Raw genomic sequence first — 18,383 nt, 5'->3', positions numbered from 1 at the left:
ATTATGCCACAGTACTGAAAATTTTGTATGCAGGGATCACCAATCTATATTTAAAACATCCCTATTGTGAAGCTTATTATTCTTATGAGCATACTGCTGAAAATTCTAGTAACTATGTACTTCACTCCTTTCTGTTCCAAAAGTATGAATTATGGGAAGGGAAGTGCAGATATTTCCTTCTACTGTTGTATTTGTGAATATCTATAACCGTTAATTGAAAATGGATTGACGTTAAATTTCATCAGCACATAACGCTATTGTAATGCTTTGGTTAGCATTCGGAACTTCTTAAATATACTAGCAAGAGGTATGTATTTATGTATGTATGAACAACCCACGTATAATTCTAATTACTTTTGTGGTATTTTATCTTTGTCTAAATGTAAAATCATACCAGAATATCATTTCTTAGGACTTCAGTGAACGAAAGTATGCAAAATATGTTAAATTACTGATTCGTATATCACCAAAGTTGGCAATTATTTTTATGAGTACCATAATCTGCAGAAAATTTACTGACCTGTTCATCGTGGCACGACTGCTCTGCGACATCGTCTTGGTCCTTCGCGTCCCGGCCCTCTGACAGTTCGGAATGATCTGTTTGACTGCTTGAGCCACCTCCTCCATTAGTCTTCTTCTGACCAGCCTTTTTCTTCAATGACTTCCTACGCTTCTTCCTCCTATTGTTTGAATTGACAGGTTTCAAACTGTCCTCGGATGGTGCGGAATTCTCTTTATGCGAATCCTTCCTTCCTGATAAGCTCTGAGAGGCAACAGCAACACTGTCATGCTGAGCGCCAGTGTCTCTGCTTTCATCTAGCTCAAAATCTCCATCCACCGAAATCGGCCTAAACTCCCCTTGAACAATGCTAATTTTACGGACCTTTTCGGCTGAATCACTACTTTCATTCAGAGTTTCTGCACAAAAAGTCTTTGGCTGAATTAGTGAAGCACTATCAGGTAACTGAGACTCAGTAACTTCTTTGCCCGTGGCACTTTCGAAAGACCTTGTGTTGTCTTTTTGATCATCATCTGGGTGACTAGATACATCATCCATTACAAACGTAGTTTCATCATGTATACTGTCACTGCTGTGATGGACGTCGGTATCGGCTTCTGCTGCTGCCTCTTCCTCTTCCTCGTGAAGCTCCCGACTTGCAAAATGTGGTGGGAAAAAATCTTGAGGTATCGGAGAGCAGGCTAAATGTGGTGGTATGTATTCATCCGATCCATTACCACTTGGAACTTCTTCAACAAAAAACGCCTCACCGCTCTCTCCCAATTTCATATGAATATCTTGCGGTTCTCCATTTATTTCAATGTCCACCTAAGAAAGTAGATGTACTGATTAATCATCAAAAATCAGTAGCACAAGCGCGTACGTTGAAACATCTTAAGGGTTACTGATAGTCAAACATTTTTCGCTACAAACTAAATGATAATTCACACTTCAAAATACAACGAGCACACCAAATTCACAGAAAATCCATCTTGCACCAAGCGCGTCATTGTTCTGCCACAGAAAAAAACAGCTACAAGAACAGATGATATCTGTCATTTCAAAATGCATAGTATTAGCGGTAAAATGTAATTACTATTGTTACGTACGAGTTATTGTATATGACAATACGTACCACTTTTTCCCTGCTACGCAAAACCCCCAGTTTTCCGAAGCGAACATGAAATGGTGAACATGTAAAATTGCCATCAGGTTGTTCAACAACGACCACGTCAATTGCACCTGTTAGCGTTGCTGCGTTGATTTCATTGTAGAAGTCCCTGAAGTTGCTTATGAATTTTCCGATTGCATGCATGCTGTACATCACAACGTTTTCTTGTCGTCCTACTTCAGAATGCTTCTTGCAGCTTTTTATGCTCTCATTTCTAGAACCTGAAAATGTCGAAAGTAAATTTTGTAGCTTCAGTACATAATTACAGGGAGCTCCAAAATTAAGTGCTCCCGTTACGGATCTTAATATTGTCTGACATTAGAAATAAAAAAAAGCGTGTGAAAATAACTGCCATAACTCAAACTGACATTTGCATTTAATTTTCTTCCCGAATAGAGAATCAAAATACAGACAGCTTAATCAAGAACACTTACCGTTTCAGAAGACTGTCTGTTCCCCAGAAGTTATTGTTCCCGATAATAGAGCATATGCTCAGGTCTTTGTTTCACAATGGCAGTCTTTAAATTCCCGTGCGTTGTGTCAACGGGATTCTTGTATCAAAGAGGACGCAAGTATATCTTCACAATAAAGAGCTGAATCTGTCAACTTTTCTGCGAGCACCTACACCGCCGCCTCTTACTCGACTCTCTGCCGCCAAACACAGCTGATCACTGAGCGACGAGCCGCGTCACTAGCTGCGGTGCTGCCGCCTAGCGGCACTTGCGACAAGCGAGTTTGCGATTACAGCGCCTTGCTGAAACCTGTAACAAAAAATAACGTCCTGCTTCTTAGAAAAAGATGAATGTGCATGTCGACGTACATGAAGAGCAACTCAAACAAATTAGAGATTGAAAAAGACCGTTTAAACGAATTACTTATCGACAATGATGCATTTTGTGTCACAGGATACAGGATAGATACACTTTACTTTCAACTGTTCTACGATGTTAACAGAAGACAATAAAAAGGAGACCCGTTCAATAATAGTAGCAGCAATTTTATTTACGCCGCAATTTTCTTATGTCTGCCCTGAAATCAGTAATCTGCAGCAAGATTTTGGGCATAAAGATGGATTATTCCAGCCGCTTAGAGAACTGAAGAAATCTTTTCTATATATATCACTACCAGCGTAAAGAGTACATGTAAACTGTATAATCCGCGAACGAGTTATCTGCTAGTCCGCACAAGGCTGCATGTTGTACTGCCTGTATTATCCTGTTGATCGCTGGCAGTATGTTTCTTCCTTGAGAACATAACAGTTGGGACCGCGAATGTAAAGTACAGTCACCCTTGGTGCCGATGTTTCCCTCCACTGATCACTGCAATGTCAATTTGTTCGACGGAAAATAAAAAAAATCATTGTGAAATATGCCCTTCACTGCATGGAATGTAGACAATGGCCAAACAGATTTTACGATGCGCTGAAATGAACTCATCTATTCGGAGAATTCGGTTTCTTTCTTTTTTTTTTTTTTTTTTTTAATATTCTCTATTAAGTGGGACCTGAACGCACCGCGAAACAGCCCCATGACAACACTGCACAATTAGCAGGATCTTTTTGCCTTTACTCACATCCAAGTGGAAGACCTTCGACGAGTGCGCAGTTCTGTATTATACATAAATTTCGCAATAATAATAATAATAAAGGCGACACTCGAGGCATAACTGCATGCATGACTGTGTGATTTCCACCAGTCACTCGGAAACCGTCGCATTTGGGAACTGTATGTGGATTTGATTTCGTCGGCTTAGGTAATAATGCTCTTAATAAACTTTCATTCCTTATTCCTAGACCGTATGTCCCATATTCTAACAAATGATAATATAAAACAATCACAGGTCTAACGGGCCCATGCATGAACGACCGATCGCAGCGATCCGTCGCTAGCAATAGCACTCGCCTCGGAACCGCCACACAGGAGCGATTTGCCAAGCAATTTTAACGAATATTACGGGCAAAGACACAAAAGAATTAAAGACTTTAGCTGCCAGTGAGTATTAATTTAAATCACTGGAGAAAGTTGGAAATTTATACCGGGTGGGATTCGAACTCCCGCTTACTAGACAGATGCGCTGACGACTATGCATTTTTTTTATTTCAGTCTGTTCGTTGCGGACGTCCCATGACACCTTTCCTAGATCGTCGTTGAGCCGGTCACTCAGTCTTTTCTATTATTATTACTACAGAGGGCAATTTACTCTTTGACCGAACACGCTGAGCTACCTACCGCTCCGGCGGCCATTCGATCACAGTGGTCATCGCAATTGCACAAACTACCTTAGTCGATTTCCTCTCCGACCCAGTTCTCAATTTATCCACACACTACTGATGTAGTGCCGCTTGCCCATTATCCTCATTACTCGTGGCTTTTCGCAAATTCTCAGAAGAGTTCGAGCTTGGTGAGCATCTACACTTACGGGATCATAGGCCGTCCTTGCTTTATGTGGTGTTCGACACCATATGCATAGTATTATGAACGCCACTGTGTACAGAAGTTCTGCTATGGGAAACGAACTGCTAAGTTTAGCAGCAGCGACGGTTGATCTCCGTATCCCCAAGAATTCTCACAGAAAACAAATTTGTAAAAACGGCGATTGTAATTTATTAAATTTGTTCTGAAAAGGTTTGCTTGGGAACTGCAGGATACTTTACCGACTGTATTAAATTCTTCACTGACGCCAAGGGGATTGTGTACGTCTTCTCAGTGGGTTAATACAAATCATTTTTCTTTTTTGAATAAAATAAAATTGGATGTTTGACCACACCATTCAAAAACACTACAGCATCTAAATTACCGACGTTTCTGACTTGCTACTGTCGTCTTCAGGGCGGTTACCACTTTAGTACTGGCGGGAAGTTAGTGTTTTAAAATGACGCGGCCTAACAGCAAAATTATTTTAGTCAAAATGACGCTGACCTTGGAAGCTTACGAACTCGTTTTTCATTTATTAGTCGTTAATAACTTTTTCGTTCATTAGTTTCATAATTTAACTGCAAGTATTGGCACAATTTGTTCTGCAAACTCGATGTGTCTTGTAGATATGGGGCAACAACAGAACTACTGACTGCCAGAACTTGGGTTATGAACTGTATGAGGGAGAGTCAGGTTATATGAAATAATAAGGGACTTTAATATAGCTGTATAACAGAATTGTCTTGAAGATTTAAACTTGTATGCCCACTTAATACCGCTGCATGTCACTCTGTTTAGAAATTAAATGTTCAAATGTGTGTGAATTCCTAAGGGACCAAAATGCTGAGGTCATCGGTCCCTAGACTTACACACTACTTAAACTAACTTATGCTAAGAACAACACACACACCCATGCCCGAGGGAGGACTCAAGCCTCCGGCTGGAGGGGCCGCGCACTCCATGACATGGCGCCTCAAACCGCACGGCCACTCCGCGCGGCTTGGAAATTAAAATCCACAATAATGTGTGTAATGGTAGTTGTTTCACAAAGAAATCGAAATCTTCAGATGGATCCCAGTGTATCGTGACAATTACCACAAACTTCCCATCAATTCAACTGCTACAGCACAAGCTTCAAAACGCCAATTACTTCAGAATCGGAGGGTGTAGTTTGTATTACTTCCTAATACAATGGCAATTCCAACCTCAGCTTCACTTCTCAGAGTGGTTCGTGGTTGCTGAATAACTATAAATTCTAAAGTAACAGTCTTACTTAACGTGGTCAAAGTGAAACTAAGCAAAACTACACAACCACGCCTAATAACTAGACAAACGAATCTCAACCGAGCGGCCACATTGCCTCACATCTCGTACAATTCATCAGATTGCCTGGAATTTCCATGCGATCAGAGAGCGATCGCTGCAATTTTACGCGCGAACCACTGAGCGATCACGTCGCCATGCGACGGTTTCGCTGTGTGTTGTGTTCTTAATACAATCACGTTTTCACTTAAAAGATATTCCGTAATGGAAAGTACACTGCCATGATTATAATGTGGTCTGAGGACGATCTGCTTCTTTTTTTTCTTACACCCACGCTCATTTACTCCATATTTCGACTTGCCACGAAACGTGAGATCTCTGCGAACAAAACAAAACACGCGGATAAAGACGGGAAGAAGAAACAAAACTGTTAAATCGAGAGCACTACAAGAATGTCTGTCCAGAAAACTTAGTCGATCATTATTCTGAATAACGGGTGCACAGTTTTTAACAGAATATCACTAACAAAGGATAGGCAGTTGAATGTAACATTCTGGGCGAAGCTAAAGCTTTATTGCAGCAAACCATGTAGCAACAAACCGGAAATGCCTTGTGTGTGATGGAACAATTTTCATGCTGGAGACTTACCGCTGGTTCTACCAGAGGAAATGTATTGGAGAACGTTTCAACATCGGCCTTCCAGTCCACATTTGTTATAGTAGCCATTCATAATTTAAAAATGGAAGGAGAAGACCAGCATTCAGCAATCACGTATTTTTGCGAGACTTCGTGTAGGCCTATATTAGTCTAAGAAAACTGTTACTTCGAACACGAACTGAAATCGTTAGGGTTCTGTGTAAAGGGAGATTGGTTAGAATATTATACGGAAGTTTTGTCAATTTTATTAACTTTAATATCACTCCGTAGTATTAGGTTGGTGTGTAACTTCGTAGCGTTTTAGTTTCGCAAGTTGGTATTCCGATTGCCATGGGTTTATTCGGCGCTGGAAAAAGGAATGCCAGATGGAGAAATCTGAACATATCCAACATATTCTTCTGTTTGAGTTCAATAGAGGGCTGACAGCAGCGGAGGCAGCCAGAAACATTTGCGCCTCGTAGGAGGCTACTGCCATTGGACAGAGCACGGCAAGAAAATAGTTTTCTAGTTCTAATGAGTATTATTAAGACATCAATGACTCTCCACAAACAGGAAGACGTTCGGGGTTTGATGAAGATCGTTTAAACGCACGAATTCACAATGATCCACGTCATTGTATTCTAGAACAGGCAAATGTGATGAACTGTGATCATTCCAACATCGTGCAGTATTTCCACACAATATGGAAGGTTAAAAAATCGGGTGTATGGGTACCGCATGCTCTAAGCCAAAATCACGAAAATCACAGCGGATGATCGTATGAGCATCTTTGCTTGCTAGTCATCGATTGGCTCGTAAACAACACCGATCATTACTATCCTGTTTCTTTACTGGTGACGATAATGATGTGTTTATGCTAACACAAGGAAAAGAAAGGAATGGTTAAGCCCAAACAAAGTAGCAACTCTCCGTACAAAGACCTCCGCGCATACATAAAAGATAATGTTAAGCACCTGGTGGAACAGCAACGGAGTGGCGTGCTACGAATTGCTCCCCGAGGAATGACCACCACTGCTGACATATTGTCAACAACTGAGATTTCTTGCAGACGCCATCCAAGGGGAGACCATATTCCATGGCCTGCGAGGTCACCTGACCTGAATCCCCTTGATTATTTCATATGGGAATATCTCAAGTCATTTGTGTATGAGACCCCAGTGCTTACGTATATGGAATTAGTTGCCAGAATTGTAGCTGCCTGTGATGTGATTCGAAACACACCGTGTATATTTGTCAGGGTGCATCAGAATCTTGCCGGCCGGAGTGGCCGTGCGGTTCTGGGCGCTACAGTCTGGAGCCGAGCGACCGCTACGTCGCAGGTTCGAATCCTGCCTCGGGCATGGATGTGTGTGATGTCCTTAGGTTAGTTAGGTTTAATTAGTTCTAGGTTCTAGGCGACTGATGACCTCAGAAGTTAAGTCGCATAGTGCTCAGAGCCATTTGAACCATCAGAATCTTGTTCGCCGATATCATGCTTTCATTGCGGTTGATGGCCGTTAGTTTCAGCATTTTTTGTAAGATACAGTACAAATAGTACATTCATTACGCCAATGAAGGTATCTGCAGTAAACTGCAACGAATGTAAATGAAGTACACAGTACTGTGATTTTACTCCTATTACTTCCTTAAGCTGGCTTCTTCAACCCCAGGTTCCCCACCTCAAATTGTTCAGTGGAGCATCCTCTACGTCCTGTTAAATTTTTGTACGCACTTGCGGAAACACCCTGCGTACAGGAGGAGGACTGGGAAGTCATTCAGCACCCACCTTATTTACCCTATCTTGCGTCCTCAGATTTTTATCTTTTCCGCTCTCTATTGAACAACCATCAAGGAACTTCCTTTCCGGATGACAATACGTTCCGAATATGGTTCGACGAATTCTTCGCCTCAAGACCACGTGATTTCTACAGTCGTGGAATAGAAAAGTTCTCCCAGCGTTGATGGGCTGTTGTAAATAGTGAAGAAGAATATATGAGTATTATTGAGGCTAAAGTCTTCGTTATGTGTATCTGTTGGGCTAAAGTCTCCGTTATGTGTATCTGTTGGGTTTATTAAATTTATGGAAAAACGCTGCGAACCTACGCACCAACCAAATGGGATGGATGAACATGGTTCGATGGTTGCTCGGATGAGTGGTAAGGACCTGTGTTCTAACGTAGATTCGTTACAAAAAATTTTCATATGCTTCATCCGTGGTAAATCTAACGATATTTTGCTGAAAAGGCCAGTCGCTCGCCTTAAACTACCGAGTCCACCAAGAACTGGATATATGAGTCAATTCACAGAGTTCGTAGTTTGGATGGAAATAGGGGAATACCTGTTCCAAATTGTAGTAAACCACTGCACTGTTCATCTCAGTCTTCACAGTGACAACTTTGCGAGGGAGGAAGCAATTTTCAGTCATAATTTTTATTGCATTTCATTTTAATTACAAATCAATTCATACTACCATAAACCCCATCCGAACAGTCCTCGGAAGGTCCAACGCTACCGACCGACCGCCTTGTCATCCTCAGTAATAGGCATCACTGGATGCCGAAGTGGAGGGGCATAATAGGCATCACTGGATGCCGAAGTGGAGGGGCATGTGCTCATCACACCGCTCTCCCGGCCGTTTTCATCTTTCGTGACCGGAACCGCTACTTCTCCATCAAGTAGCTCCCAATCGGCCTCACAAGGGCTGAGTGCACCCCGCTTGCCACAGCGTTCGGTAGACCCGGATGGTGACCCATTGAGGTGCTAGCTAAGCCCGACAGCGTGTAACTTCCGTGATCAGGTGGGAACCGGTGTTATTACCGCGGCAAAGCCGTTGGCGGTGAATACTACACAGCAAGAATTAAATCAGAACTTCTTGTTCTGCAGATGGTGTCTCCGTGGTATCAGATAACCAAGACAATCTATCAGAAAGCCGTCGCCAGAGAATGATGTAACTCCAACTTGATAAATTATTTGAGAACCAAGATACAATCATACTGTAATCCGAATAGTTTTTGGACCAATAATTAACTTCTGAAATATTGATAAATTTCTTGTATAAATATTAGCAGTAATATAACTAGATTTCTGATTAATGTCGAAGACTGCATTGTCGAAAAGAGTTGTGATTTCCTATAACATCATAAATACTCTTCAGGATGTATCACAAATAACGTGTAAAGTAAAAAAAGTAGAAATAAATGCTGTGTAGCTTTGTTGGAGGCATCAGCGCATCATCAATATTAAGAATTTGTTTAGGAAAACAACGGAAATGGAAGAGCGGGGATTTGAACGCCGATCTTCTCGAAAGTGAGACACGTATCTTAACCATTGTGTCACCTCACTTTCTAAAACATCGCCACTCACCTAAGGACTTCACAGTCCTTAAACTGTATCAGGAAACCGAGCGGTCTACGGCGCTGCAGTCATGGACTGTGCGGCTGATCCCGGCGGAGGTTCGAGTTCTCCCTCGGGCATGGGTGTGTGTGTTTGTCCTTAGGATAATTTAGGTTAAGTAGTGTGTAAGCTTAGGAACTGATGACCTTAGCAGTTAAGTCCCATAAGATTTCACACACTTTTTTTTTTTTTTTTTTTTTTTTGTATCAGGAATTCTTAAAGACACTGCAGGACGAGAATCAAAAGGAAAATTTGAGGATGAAATCTTTAAGACTAACTTGGTGCCGGTACAACGTCACATCCCAAGGACATTTTCTACACCGGTAGAAATTAGTAATGTTGTAGACAGGGAACTGGTAAACTAGGGAGAGTAGATTTTCAAGTACTGTGGCTTAACGTCAACTGCACCGTGAGAAACGTGGGGATGGGAAGTACTGACTCTAGTACTGGAGTGGAATTCTATAGACTTATGTTTCGAAGACGTGTTGGTGGTTGTTGGCTTCGTTATAATCGACAGAGTCTAAGTGAAGTTGAAGTTTCAAGGCGTCAATCTTAGTAATTGCATTTGCCAATGTTGACATAAATAACATTAGTTTATTCGTGTAGCGAATTTAAAGACGCAGATCGCAGCAATGCAAGCCAACGCGCAATACATTGTCCATACATGGATTATCTACATAGAGTCCAGAAAAAAAGCAACCTAACAGTGTTTGCGGAGCCACAGATGCGCCTAACCACGTTCTCCGCTGGAGTGTCCAGGTAACATGCTTTTGGTGACCAAAGTGAGACCGTAGCTTGAGGACAATCCTGTCATATGAATACACACCTAATATAGTAACCGGCCACCACTAGAGCGTTAAGCGGAAGCAGTTGATTAACGAGTATATCTGAGCCCCATCTAGTCTGGCTGTGTAGGAGGCGCCGAGAGAGCCGAGAGAATCTGAGGTCGGTCGAGGGATGTGTTCATTTGGCTGATGCAGCGGATGCACAGTGCTGGACTGCAGTGCGCTAAGAACGTACTGTTCCGCAGGAGATGAAAAAGCGGAGGAGACGAGCATTTGACGAAAGTCAGCAAACGAACTTGCTCACTATATTTCAATATTGTCTACATGTAAGAGGAGGATCAAGAACTTTTATCCCTGTATGTAAACGTGTATTATTTTGACAATGGTGTAATACCGCAACGCATAAGGAAGAAACAAAATGAATATTGTATGTTCAAGAAGAAAGTTTCATTAGAAGGTTATTTATAAGTCACTACTATTTTAATTGTGCTAATGTTGTTCTTAATGTAATTCTTGAGAGCCATATTTTTCTTGTTGTGGACAAAAACACGTATTTCCCAGTTCTTGCTGTCTTCCGCTCACAGGCATCCGCAAGAGGGAGAAAGGGGGGGGGGGGCAAATGGGGGCTAGGATATTAGAATACAATAAGTTTTTGGTGTCAACAATAATATTTAGTTATTGTGGCATATGTCTCGAAACTAACCAACCCATTTATACCGAAAATGTTCCTTCCCTAACGGATAAATTTCTTCTACGCCTGTTCAGTGGTTCCCAGTGCTCAGCACATCATTCTATCTCACGTAAGAAGACAGGAAGCTAACACTTGGTTATGGGCAATAATACAGACGAATCACTATCGTCCCGTATTCGATATCATTCAGCATGGTTCTAGAATGCGATCGAAATCTCGTCAACTAGTCTGGATAACCGTCACGAGCCTGTTAACACTTTCATTCCTATGGTTGGCTAGATCTCAGAGTGGCCATATTCATATTAGCAAGGTTTCTAGTGAGTCTAAAACCCAACTATCAAATACCCGGCCTTCAATCTTCTTCTAGTCACTCGTCGAATCGAATAAAATGTGGGACAGGGATGACAACTGTTACTCTCTATAAATGGGGATGTCGTGACCACCCAAGACGTGACTGCAACGAGGTGGTGCCGACGGTGTCACATAGCGGTGACGTTCAGGATTGCCCGTTCCACGCTTTCGCAGGTCCCAAATTTCAAGGACAGACTGCAAAAGGGTAACTTTCAGCCAACCACTGGTACTGTACATGGTGCATACATGGGTTATCTACATAGAATCCAGAAAAAAAGAGCAACCTAGCAGTGTTTGCGGAGCCACAGGTGCGCCTAACCACGTCCTACTGGGGCGTTCAGGTAATGTGGCTTTGGTGACAAAAGGGAGACAGTAGCTTGAGGACAATCCTGTCTACGACGCACTGTTTCTTGAATGATATGGCTCCAGTCTTCTCACAGACATGAACTACTGCATGCGCAGGGCAAAAATGTGTGGCGTGTTGTGGAGGAGGAGAATGGCTCGATACCATGATAGGAATGGAGGGAAAAAATTTTTGTAGACTATCACTTGACTTCTTTTCTGAAACCGGGTTGTCTACAGATAGAAAGCCAGGTCTGAAAGGGAGATTGGTTCTTCAGTAGCTCGCCTATCATACAGCTCTTGAAACGGAAAATACTCCAGAAAAACCATCAGATTCTCGACCCTCCTGAAACTTGCACATACAATACTATAGCCACTGAAATTACTTATAATTACTCAGAAAACTGTCACTGTACTTGTCGCCTCCTCCATAAATTTTTGAATGAGAAACGTATTACTGTCACAATTTTTTCTATAATTTTATGTAGAGGGTAGTTTCAAAGGGTAGTTCTGATGGATAAATTGGCATTAGTTAACCAATAGCTAGTTGCCAGAAGAAACAAGTGTAGAGGAATGCACACATCCGACAGTGTCGTCCGCCAGCAGGTAACTAACTATGTAAGTCATTAGGATATGCAGGGCTACACTTACAATGTATCGACCATTAGGCTGAATCTGTTGTGCCATCCTTACCTGGGGAAATTAAGATGACTAAACTATAGAAATAACATTTTAGAGCAGTTTTCGAATTAAAAGCAAAGTAATGCAGCATTTCAGGTTTATAATTTAACCGTATAAATTTTACTACATAATTTATACTTTAATGAGCTGACGAGATTAACAAACAAAAAAATTAAAATCATTATGGTATTCAAATCATTATGAGCAACTGTGCTTAAAAAAATCAGTATGTCAATTTAATAAGTTACATCATATTGTAACTACACGCAGTCTTGTTTTTTTTTTTTTTAGAAAAACGCAATCTAGCAGGAGGAATGTGTCAGCTAAGCAAACTTTATCTATATTTAATACATTACAATGATTGCCGAAAAATGAGCCTTAAAATGGACAACTGGTTTGTACTTAACTCCATACCAAATAAGTTTAGAACAAAGTTGTCTTAAAATAGCAGTTTCAGTACTGGGCGGGCCGGCCTGAGTGGCCGAGCGGTTCTAGGCGCTTCAGTCTGGAACCGCGCGACCGCTACGGTCGCAGGTTCGAATCCTGCCTCGGGCATGGATGTGTGTGATGTCCTTAGGTTAGTTAGGTTTAAGTGGTTTTAAGTTCTAGGGGACTGATGATCTCCGATGTTAAGTCCCATAGTGCTCAGAGCCATTTGAACCATTTGAACCAATACTGGGCGAAGCCAAAATGTGAAGCCCACCTTCTAACAATTTTTCGAAGCCTGTTCTTGATCAACTTCAGTTTCGATAGTGAAATTTGTCCACTAATTTTTGCGATAAGTGGCAGGGACGTTCTCAGAGCGACTTCGTATTAGAAAAATACCTTTGCCGTTTCATGCGTCGTGCCTTCTATACAATGAGGTATGAAAGGAATCGTTTCTGCGAAATCTATCTCATTTAAAACTTCCGAAATTTCGTAACCCATCCTTTTCGACTAACTGTTATATGACGACAGTGCGCAACGCGTCGTTTGTTGTCGACAGGTGGCACAGACAATTTACCAAGTGAGACATCCCACAGCGCCATGTTGTTTTGGGCGCCCTTTTCGAACTGGTTCCTGTAGAATGATGCAGCATTCCCACATATCACACGTTGTTCAGCTATTGCCTCGGAGGAATTTCATTGGGACTGAAAGGTTCATAATATCTTCTCCCAGATGGAGCTCTAATGTAAAGCTGACACTGATAACCTCTATTAATGTTTAGTCGTTACAATATCACACTAGTTTGTTAATATTTTCGTATGTTTGTTTTATGACCTTCATTGCCAGAGACAGCAGTCACGTGTGTGAGAGTTGCGTTTGCGTGAGAGTGCGCGCGCGCTTGGGTGTCGTCTATTTTTGACGAAGGCCTTACTGGCCGAAAGCTCATTTGTGACAGCCTTTTTGTTGTCACTATCTGCAACTCAGCATCTGCGCTATATAGTGAGTGGCAACTTCCCTTTTCATAATATTGTCTTATGACCTATTTTGCCTTATTTTTGCCACGTGCCAAATAAAATCTGTTGACAAAATATCACCCTTTATAAAGGGAAAGGAGACCCCAACGAACCTAGCAAATACAGAGGCATAGCCCTAGAAAACTTACGTTTCAAAGTGTTCACAAAAATAATAATAGAAAGAATAAAGCAAATAATCGATGAACACCTCCCCGAAAGCCAAATGGGATTCAGTAAGGGAAGATCAACTCTGACAGCAATAAAATTCCTGCTAAAGAGCGTATGGAAAGCCCTTGAAGACAGAGAAAAGTTCTATGTAGTATTCGTAGATTTTACAAAAGCCTTTGACTTTATAAACAGAAAATTAATGAGCAAAAAACTAGAGGAAACCCTGGGAAAAAACAACATCTGGACACGAATTATAAGCGTAATACTGCAATGGAACGAAGTAAGAATATCAGACAATCTCTCCCTATCGGAGCCGATACTCCAATCAAACGGAGTACTACAGAGAGACCCACTGAGTACTCTGTTATTTATCCTTGCAGCGGAAGAAATTGTAAGAATACCCCAAAGGGAGGGTGTAGTCTCATATGCATATGCAGACGATATTGTAATAGGTGCAAAGAATATTGCAAAGTTACAAGAAGCGATAAACGATATAGAAGATTGGTGTGTCGAACACGGCTTCGAAATAAATGTGGCGAAAACAGAAATGATGCTACTCAGAAATGGAGGAAGAACACCTGCATCACCTGAGATCTTCATACGAGAGAGAAAACTGAAGATTGTACCGGACTACAAGTACCTAGCGGTCACAATACAAACAACTGCAAAATGTTTCACAAAACATGTAACAGAGAAAGCAATGCAAGCAATAATGGCAATACATGAAATACAGTACATCAGATCCCTTAGCCTAGAAACAGCAATGGCACTATTCAGAGCCAAAATCTTCCCAATACTGACGTACGGCATAGAAATTGTTGGACCACATCTTACAGTGAACAACCTAACAACACTAGTAAGAGTGAAGGCGACCTATATAAAGAAAGCAATGGGAGTGTCCAAAACGACACCATCGAGACTTGTATACCTGCTGGCTATGGAACCCTTCCTTATTGAAGACCTTCGGACAATCCTGATGCCAACTAATAGCAGCGCCTTGGAAAGCCTACTTAAAACATTGAAGAAAAAAAGGGAAGACATACCTCCAGAATTTTACAGCACAGGTGTCATGATTGACCGAACATGGACAAAGGAAAACTTCGAAATGAGACACGTGATCACCAGATTGGCAGTCCATGGTTTCCACCACCTTATTTGCAACAACACGTCATATCATGAACCAAACGAAATGTGTGAGTGTAAACTGTGTCACCAAATTATCAAACGTTACCATATAGAGCTCTGTACCAAAAGGACACGAACAATAAGTGACTGTGCAAATCACAATATGTGAAATTTCTAATTTATCTTATTATTATCACTGTAGATTGAATTTGTATCGCTATTTGGCTGCAATAAACTTATTGTTATTAAAATAGCACCAACGTCAGCGTGTTACAGCCAAGTCGGAAAACAAAATGCCTAAGTGAGGTTCCTTTAGCTGGGCGTCGATACTATCTGGTGTGACGCCCATACTACGTGATTGCGCGACGCGCACGCAGGTTGCGTCGGCCGGATCTCTGGGAAGCGCCCTACCTGAGGGCGCCGGCGCAGCGCGGCAGAGAGAGCGAGCGAGGGAGCGAGCCGTGCTCGCGCCTGGTTGGCGGGCGGCGTCACCTGACATCGCGCCACAGGCTGGCCTCATCTGGCGCCACACGCCTTACGCGTACGTCACCGTCACCCCACACCTGGCCCTCCCTCTCCCGCAAACAGGTCCTCCTTTCCGGCCCATCGTCCCAAGGCCCGCAGTCTGCTGGTCAGTCATTCCTGCTGTTTTGTGTTTAGCAATGCTGTGTGTAGTGCCGAGCTGGGCGCTGCCTGAGGTACAGAAGCTACCCTGCACGTGCAGTGTTCGCTAGGTACGCACCGTATCTATCGCGTCGGAGACAGCGCGCTATGTATTTGCGAATACTACCTCCGCGAACACTGCAAAAATGAGTCGTTTCTGCGCTGATCCGTATCGACCAGCGGTCATCCGCAGAGACACTGTCCAAGGTAGACACTAGGAAAGTAATGGGAAAATATAGAAAATGGTGGACATAGACTGAGGAGACAAAAGTCACTGGATAGCGATATGCATATACATATACATAGATGGCGGTAGTAAAGCGTAGACAAGGTATAAAAGGGAATGCATTGGCGGTGATTCACGTGAAAAGGCTTCCGACGTGATTATGACCGCACGTTTGGAATTAACTGACTTTGAACGCACAATGGTAGTTGGAGCTAGATGCATGGGACATTCTATTTCGGAAATCGTTAGGGATTTCAATATTCCGAGATCCACAGAGTCAAGGGTGTGCCGTTACCTCTCACCACGTGCGTCGCAGTAGCCAACGGCAATTTGCGTAGAATTGCCAGAGCTACAGACAAGCAAGACTGTGTGAAATAACCGCAGAAACCAGCATATCCGTTAGAACCACAGTGTGGCGAAATTTGGCGTTAATGGGCTGTGGCAGTAGACGACCGATGCGACTGCCTTTGCTCACAGCACATCATCTGCAACGTCTGTCCTGGGCTCGTGACTACATCGGTTGTACCCTATATAATTGGAAAACCGTTGGCAGGTCAGGTAAGTCCCAATTTCATTTGGTAAGAGATGATGGTAGGGTTCGAGTGTGGCGTAGACCCCACGAAATCATGGACCCAAGCTGCCAACAAGCCACTGTGTAAGCTGGTGGTGGCCCCATAGCGAAGTGCAATGTGTTTACATGGAATGGACTGGGTCCTCTCAACCAGCGGAACCGATCATTAAGTGGAAATGGTTATGTTCGAATACTTCGAAACCATTTGCAGCCATTCATGGATTTTATGTTCCCAAACAACGTTGGAATTTTTATGGATGACAGTGTACTATGTCACAGGGCCACAGTTGTTTGCGATTGGTTTGAAGAACATTCTGAACCGTTCGAGCAGATGATCTGGCTACGCAGATCGCCTGACATGAATCCTTTCGAACATTTATGGGACATAATCGAGCACGGGGTTCCGGATTCGATTCCCGGCCGAGTTGGGGATTTTCTCTGTCCGCTGATTGGGTGTTTGTGTTGTCCCCATCGTTTCATCATCATTCGCGAAAGTGGTTAAAATTGGGCTGTGTAAGGATTGGGACATTGTACGTGCGCTGATGACCGAGCAGTTGAGCGCCCCACAAACCAAGCATCATCTTCACATAATCGAGATGTCAGTTCATGCACAAAATTCTGCACCGGCAAGACTTTTCCAATTATGGGCAGCTATAAAGGCAGCATGGCTCAGTATTTCTGCAGGCGATTTCCGATGACTTGTTCAGTCCACGCCACGTTGAGTTGCTGCACTACGCCAGGGAAAAGAAGGTCCGACACGATATTAGGAGGTATCTCATGACTTTTGTCACCTCAGTGTAAGAAAATTAATGGGCTTCACTTTTTATTGGTTCAAATGGCTCTGAGCACTATGGGGCTCAACTGCTGAGGTCATTAGTCCCCTAGAACTTAGAATTAGTTAAACCTAACTAACCTAAGGACATCATACACATCCATGCCCGAGGCAGGATTCGAACCTGCGACCGTAGCGGTCTCGCGGTTCCAGACTGCAGCGCCATAACCGCGCGTCACTTTTTATTGTTCAGATATTATCGCAGCACCAGAAGGCACAATCCTACAGCTCCTAAATTCTTAACTTGAAATATGTTAGCACAAATGATATTTTCTTTGATCTTATAATTACTTTCTTTAGAAATTTTCTACGTACATTTAATTGCTGATAGATTCAGTTAAACTGCAAATATCCATTCAGTTTCTCATTTCATTTTTCTACAGTAAATCGTCTAATGTTCAGTCCGAAGTGACTGTTTGCTTTGGGGAAACCAAGCTATTTCTGAAACTTATTAGTGCTGTAACTCATTCGGGTGTCGCCAGGTTTTCATGAAATGGAACCATTCGTCCCACACTCACTTTCAAGAGATGGCAGCCGCTTGTCTAACATGTGGCTGCAAGTGCGCTTATCTACCAAACCCTTCCGGCAGGCAGTGATCAGCCGTGCGCTAATGTCCTCCTTTTCCTTTCTTTGACTATGCCTTGATAGTATACGGGACTCCAACTCTATCGCAGATGTGCAGTGCCTGAGCGCAAAGTGTAAACATTGCACAAGGCGCGAGCACTGCATACCCCTACACCACTGTGCTCCAAGAAGTCATTAGAGACGAACCGTTAGGTCATTCGAACAGGGAAGATTGTGCCTAACTAAAAGAAGAAAAGGTACCCGCTTTGAAGAGTGATAGTGTTAGTGATTCTGAACAAAAAACGTTATGTCCTATTCCTAACAGTTTCCGTGGAAACTAATGAAAACAATGGGGAACACGACATATGAAGGCGATGGTAATGAAATATTGTGATCTAATGTTTTGTTTAATTGTGTACATTTCCTCACAAAAGATGTTCAAAATGTCCACCGTCAACTGCAATGGATTTTGCAGCTATTGTAGAGAATTGGTGTGTTGCTTGTCTGAACTCATTCGCGCGGAACACTGATATCCACATTTTCTGTTCACTGATGAGTCAACAGGTATC

At 42.5% G+C, this 18,383-nt stretch overlaps 1 protein-coding gene across 5 annotated transcripts in view; it reads right to left on the bottom strand.

The window, feature by feature from the left end:
• The window catches only part of LOC124798904 (phosphatidate phosphatase LPIN2), a 320,607-nt gene that overhangs the window by 35,129 nt on the left and 267,095 nt on the right, over nucleotides 1-18,383 (bottom strand). For all 5 annotated transcript variants that reach the window (XR_007016978.1, XM_047262446.1, XM_047262438.1 and 2 more), the window contains exons 4-6: nucleotides 2,105-2,431; nucleotides 1,635-1,891; nucleotides 521-1,327 (exon numbers count right to left, since the gene is read on the bottom strand). Coding sequence is in view for 4 of the 5 variants with exons in the window: in XM_047262446.1 (XP_047118402.1) it covers nucleotides 521-1,327; nucleotides 1,635-1,823 (996 nt within the window). In the remaining variant the exon portion in view is untranslated. The remainder of the gene's footprint in view (nucleotides 1-520; nucleotides 1,328-1,634; nucleotides 1,892-2,104; nucleotides 2,432-18,383) is intronic.

The sequence above is a fragment of the Schistocerca piceifrons genome, chromosome 1 (assembly GCF_021461385.2).
Source record: "Schistocerca piceifrons isolate TAMUIC-IGC-003096 chromosome 1, iqSchPice1.1, whole genome shotgun sequence".
NCBI classification, from domain to species: Eukaryota; Metazoa; Arthropoda; class Insecta; order Orthoptera; family Acrididae; genus Schistocerca; species Schistocerca piceifrons.
Note: the sequence above shows the minus strand (reverse complement) of the source record. Positions and strands in the feature narration are given on the sequence as shown.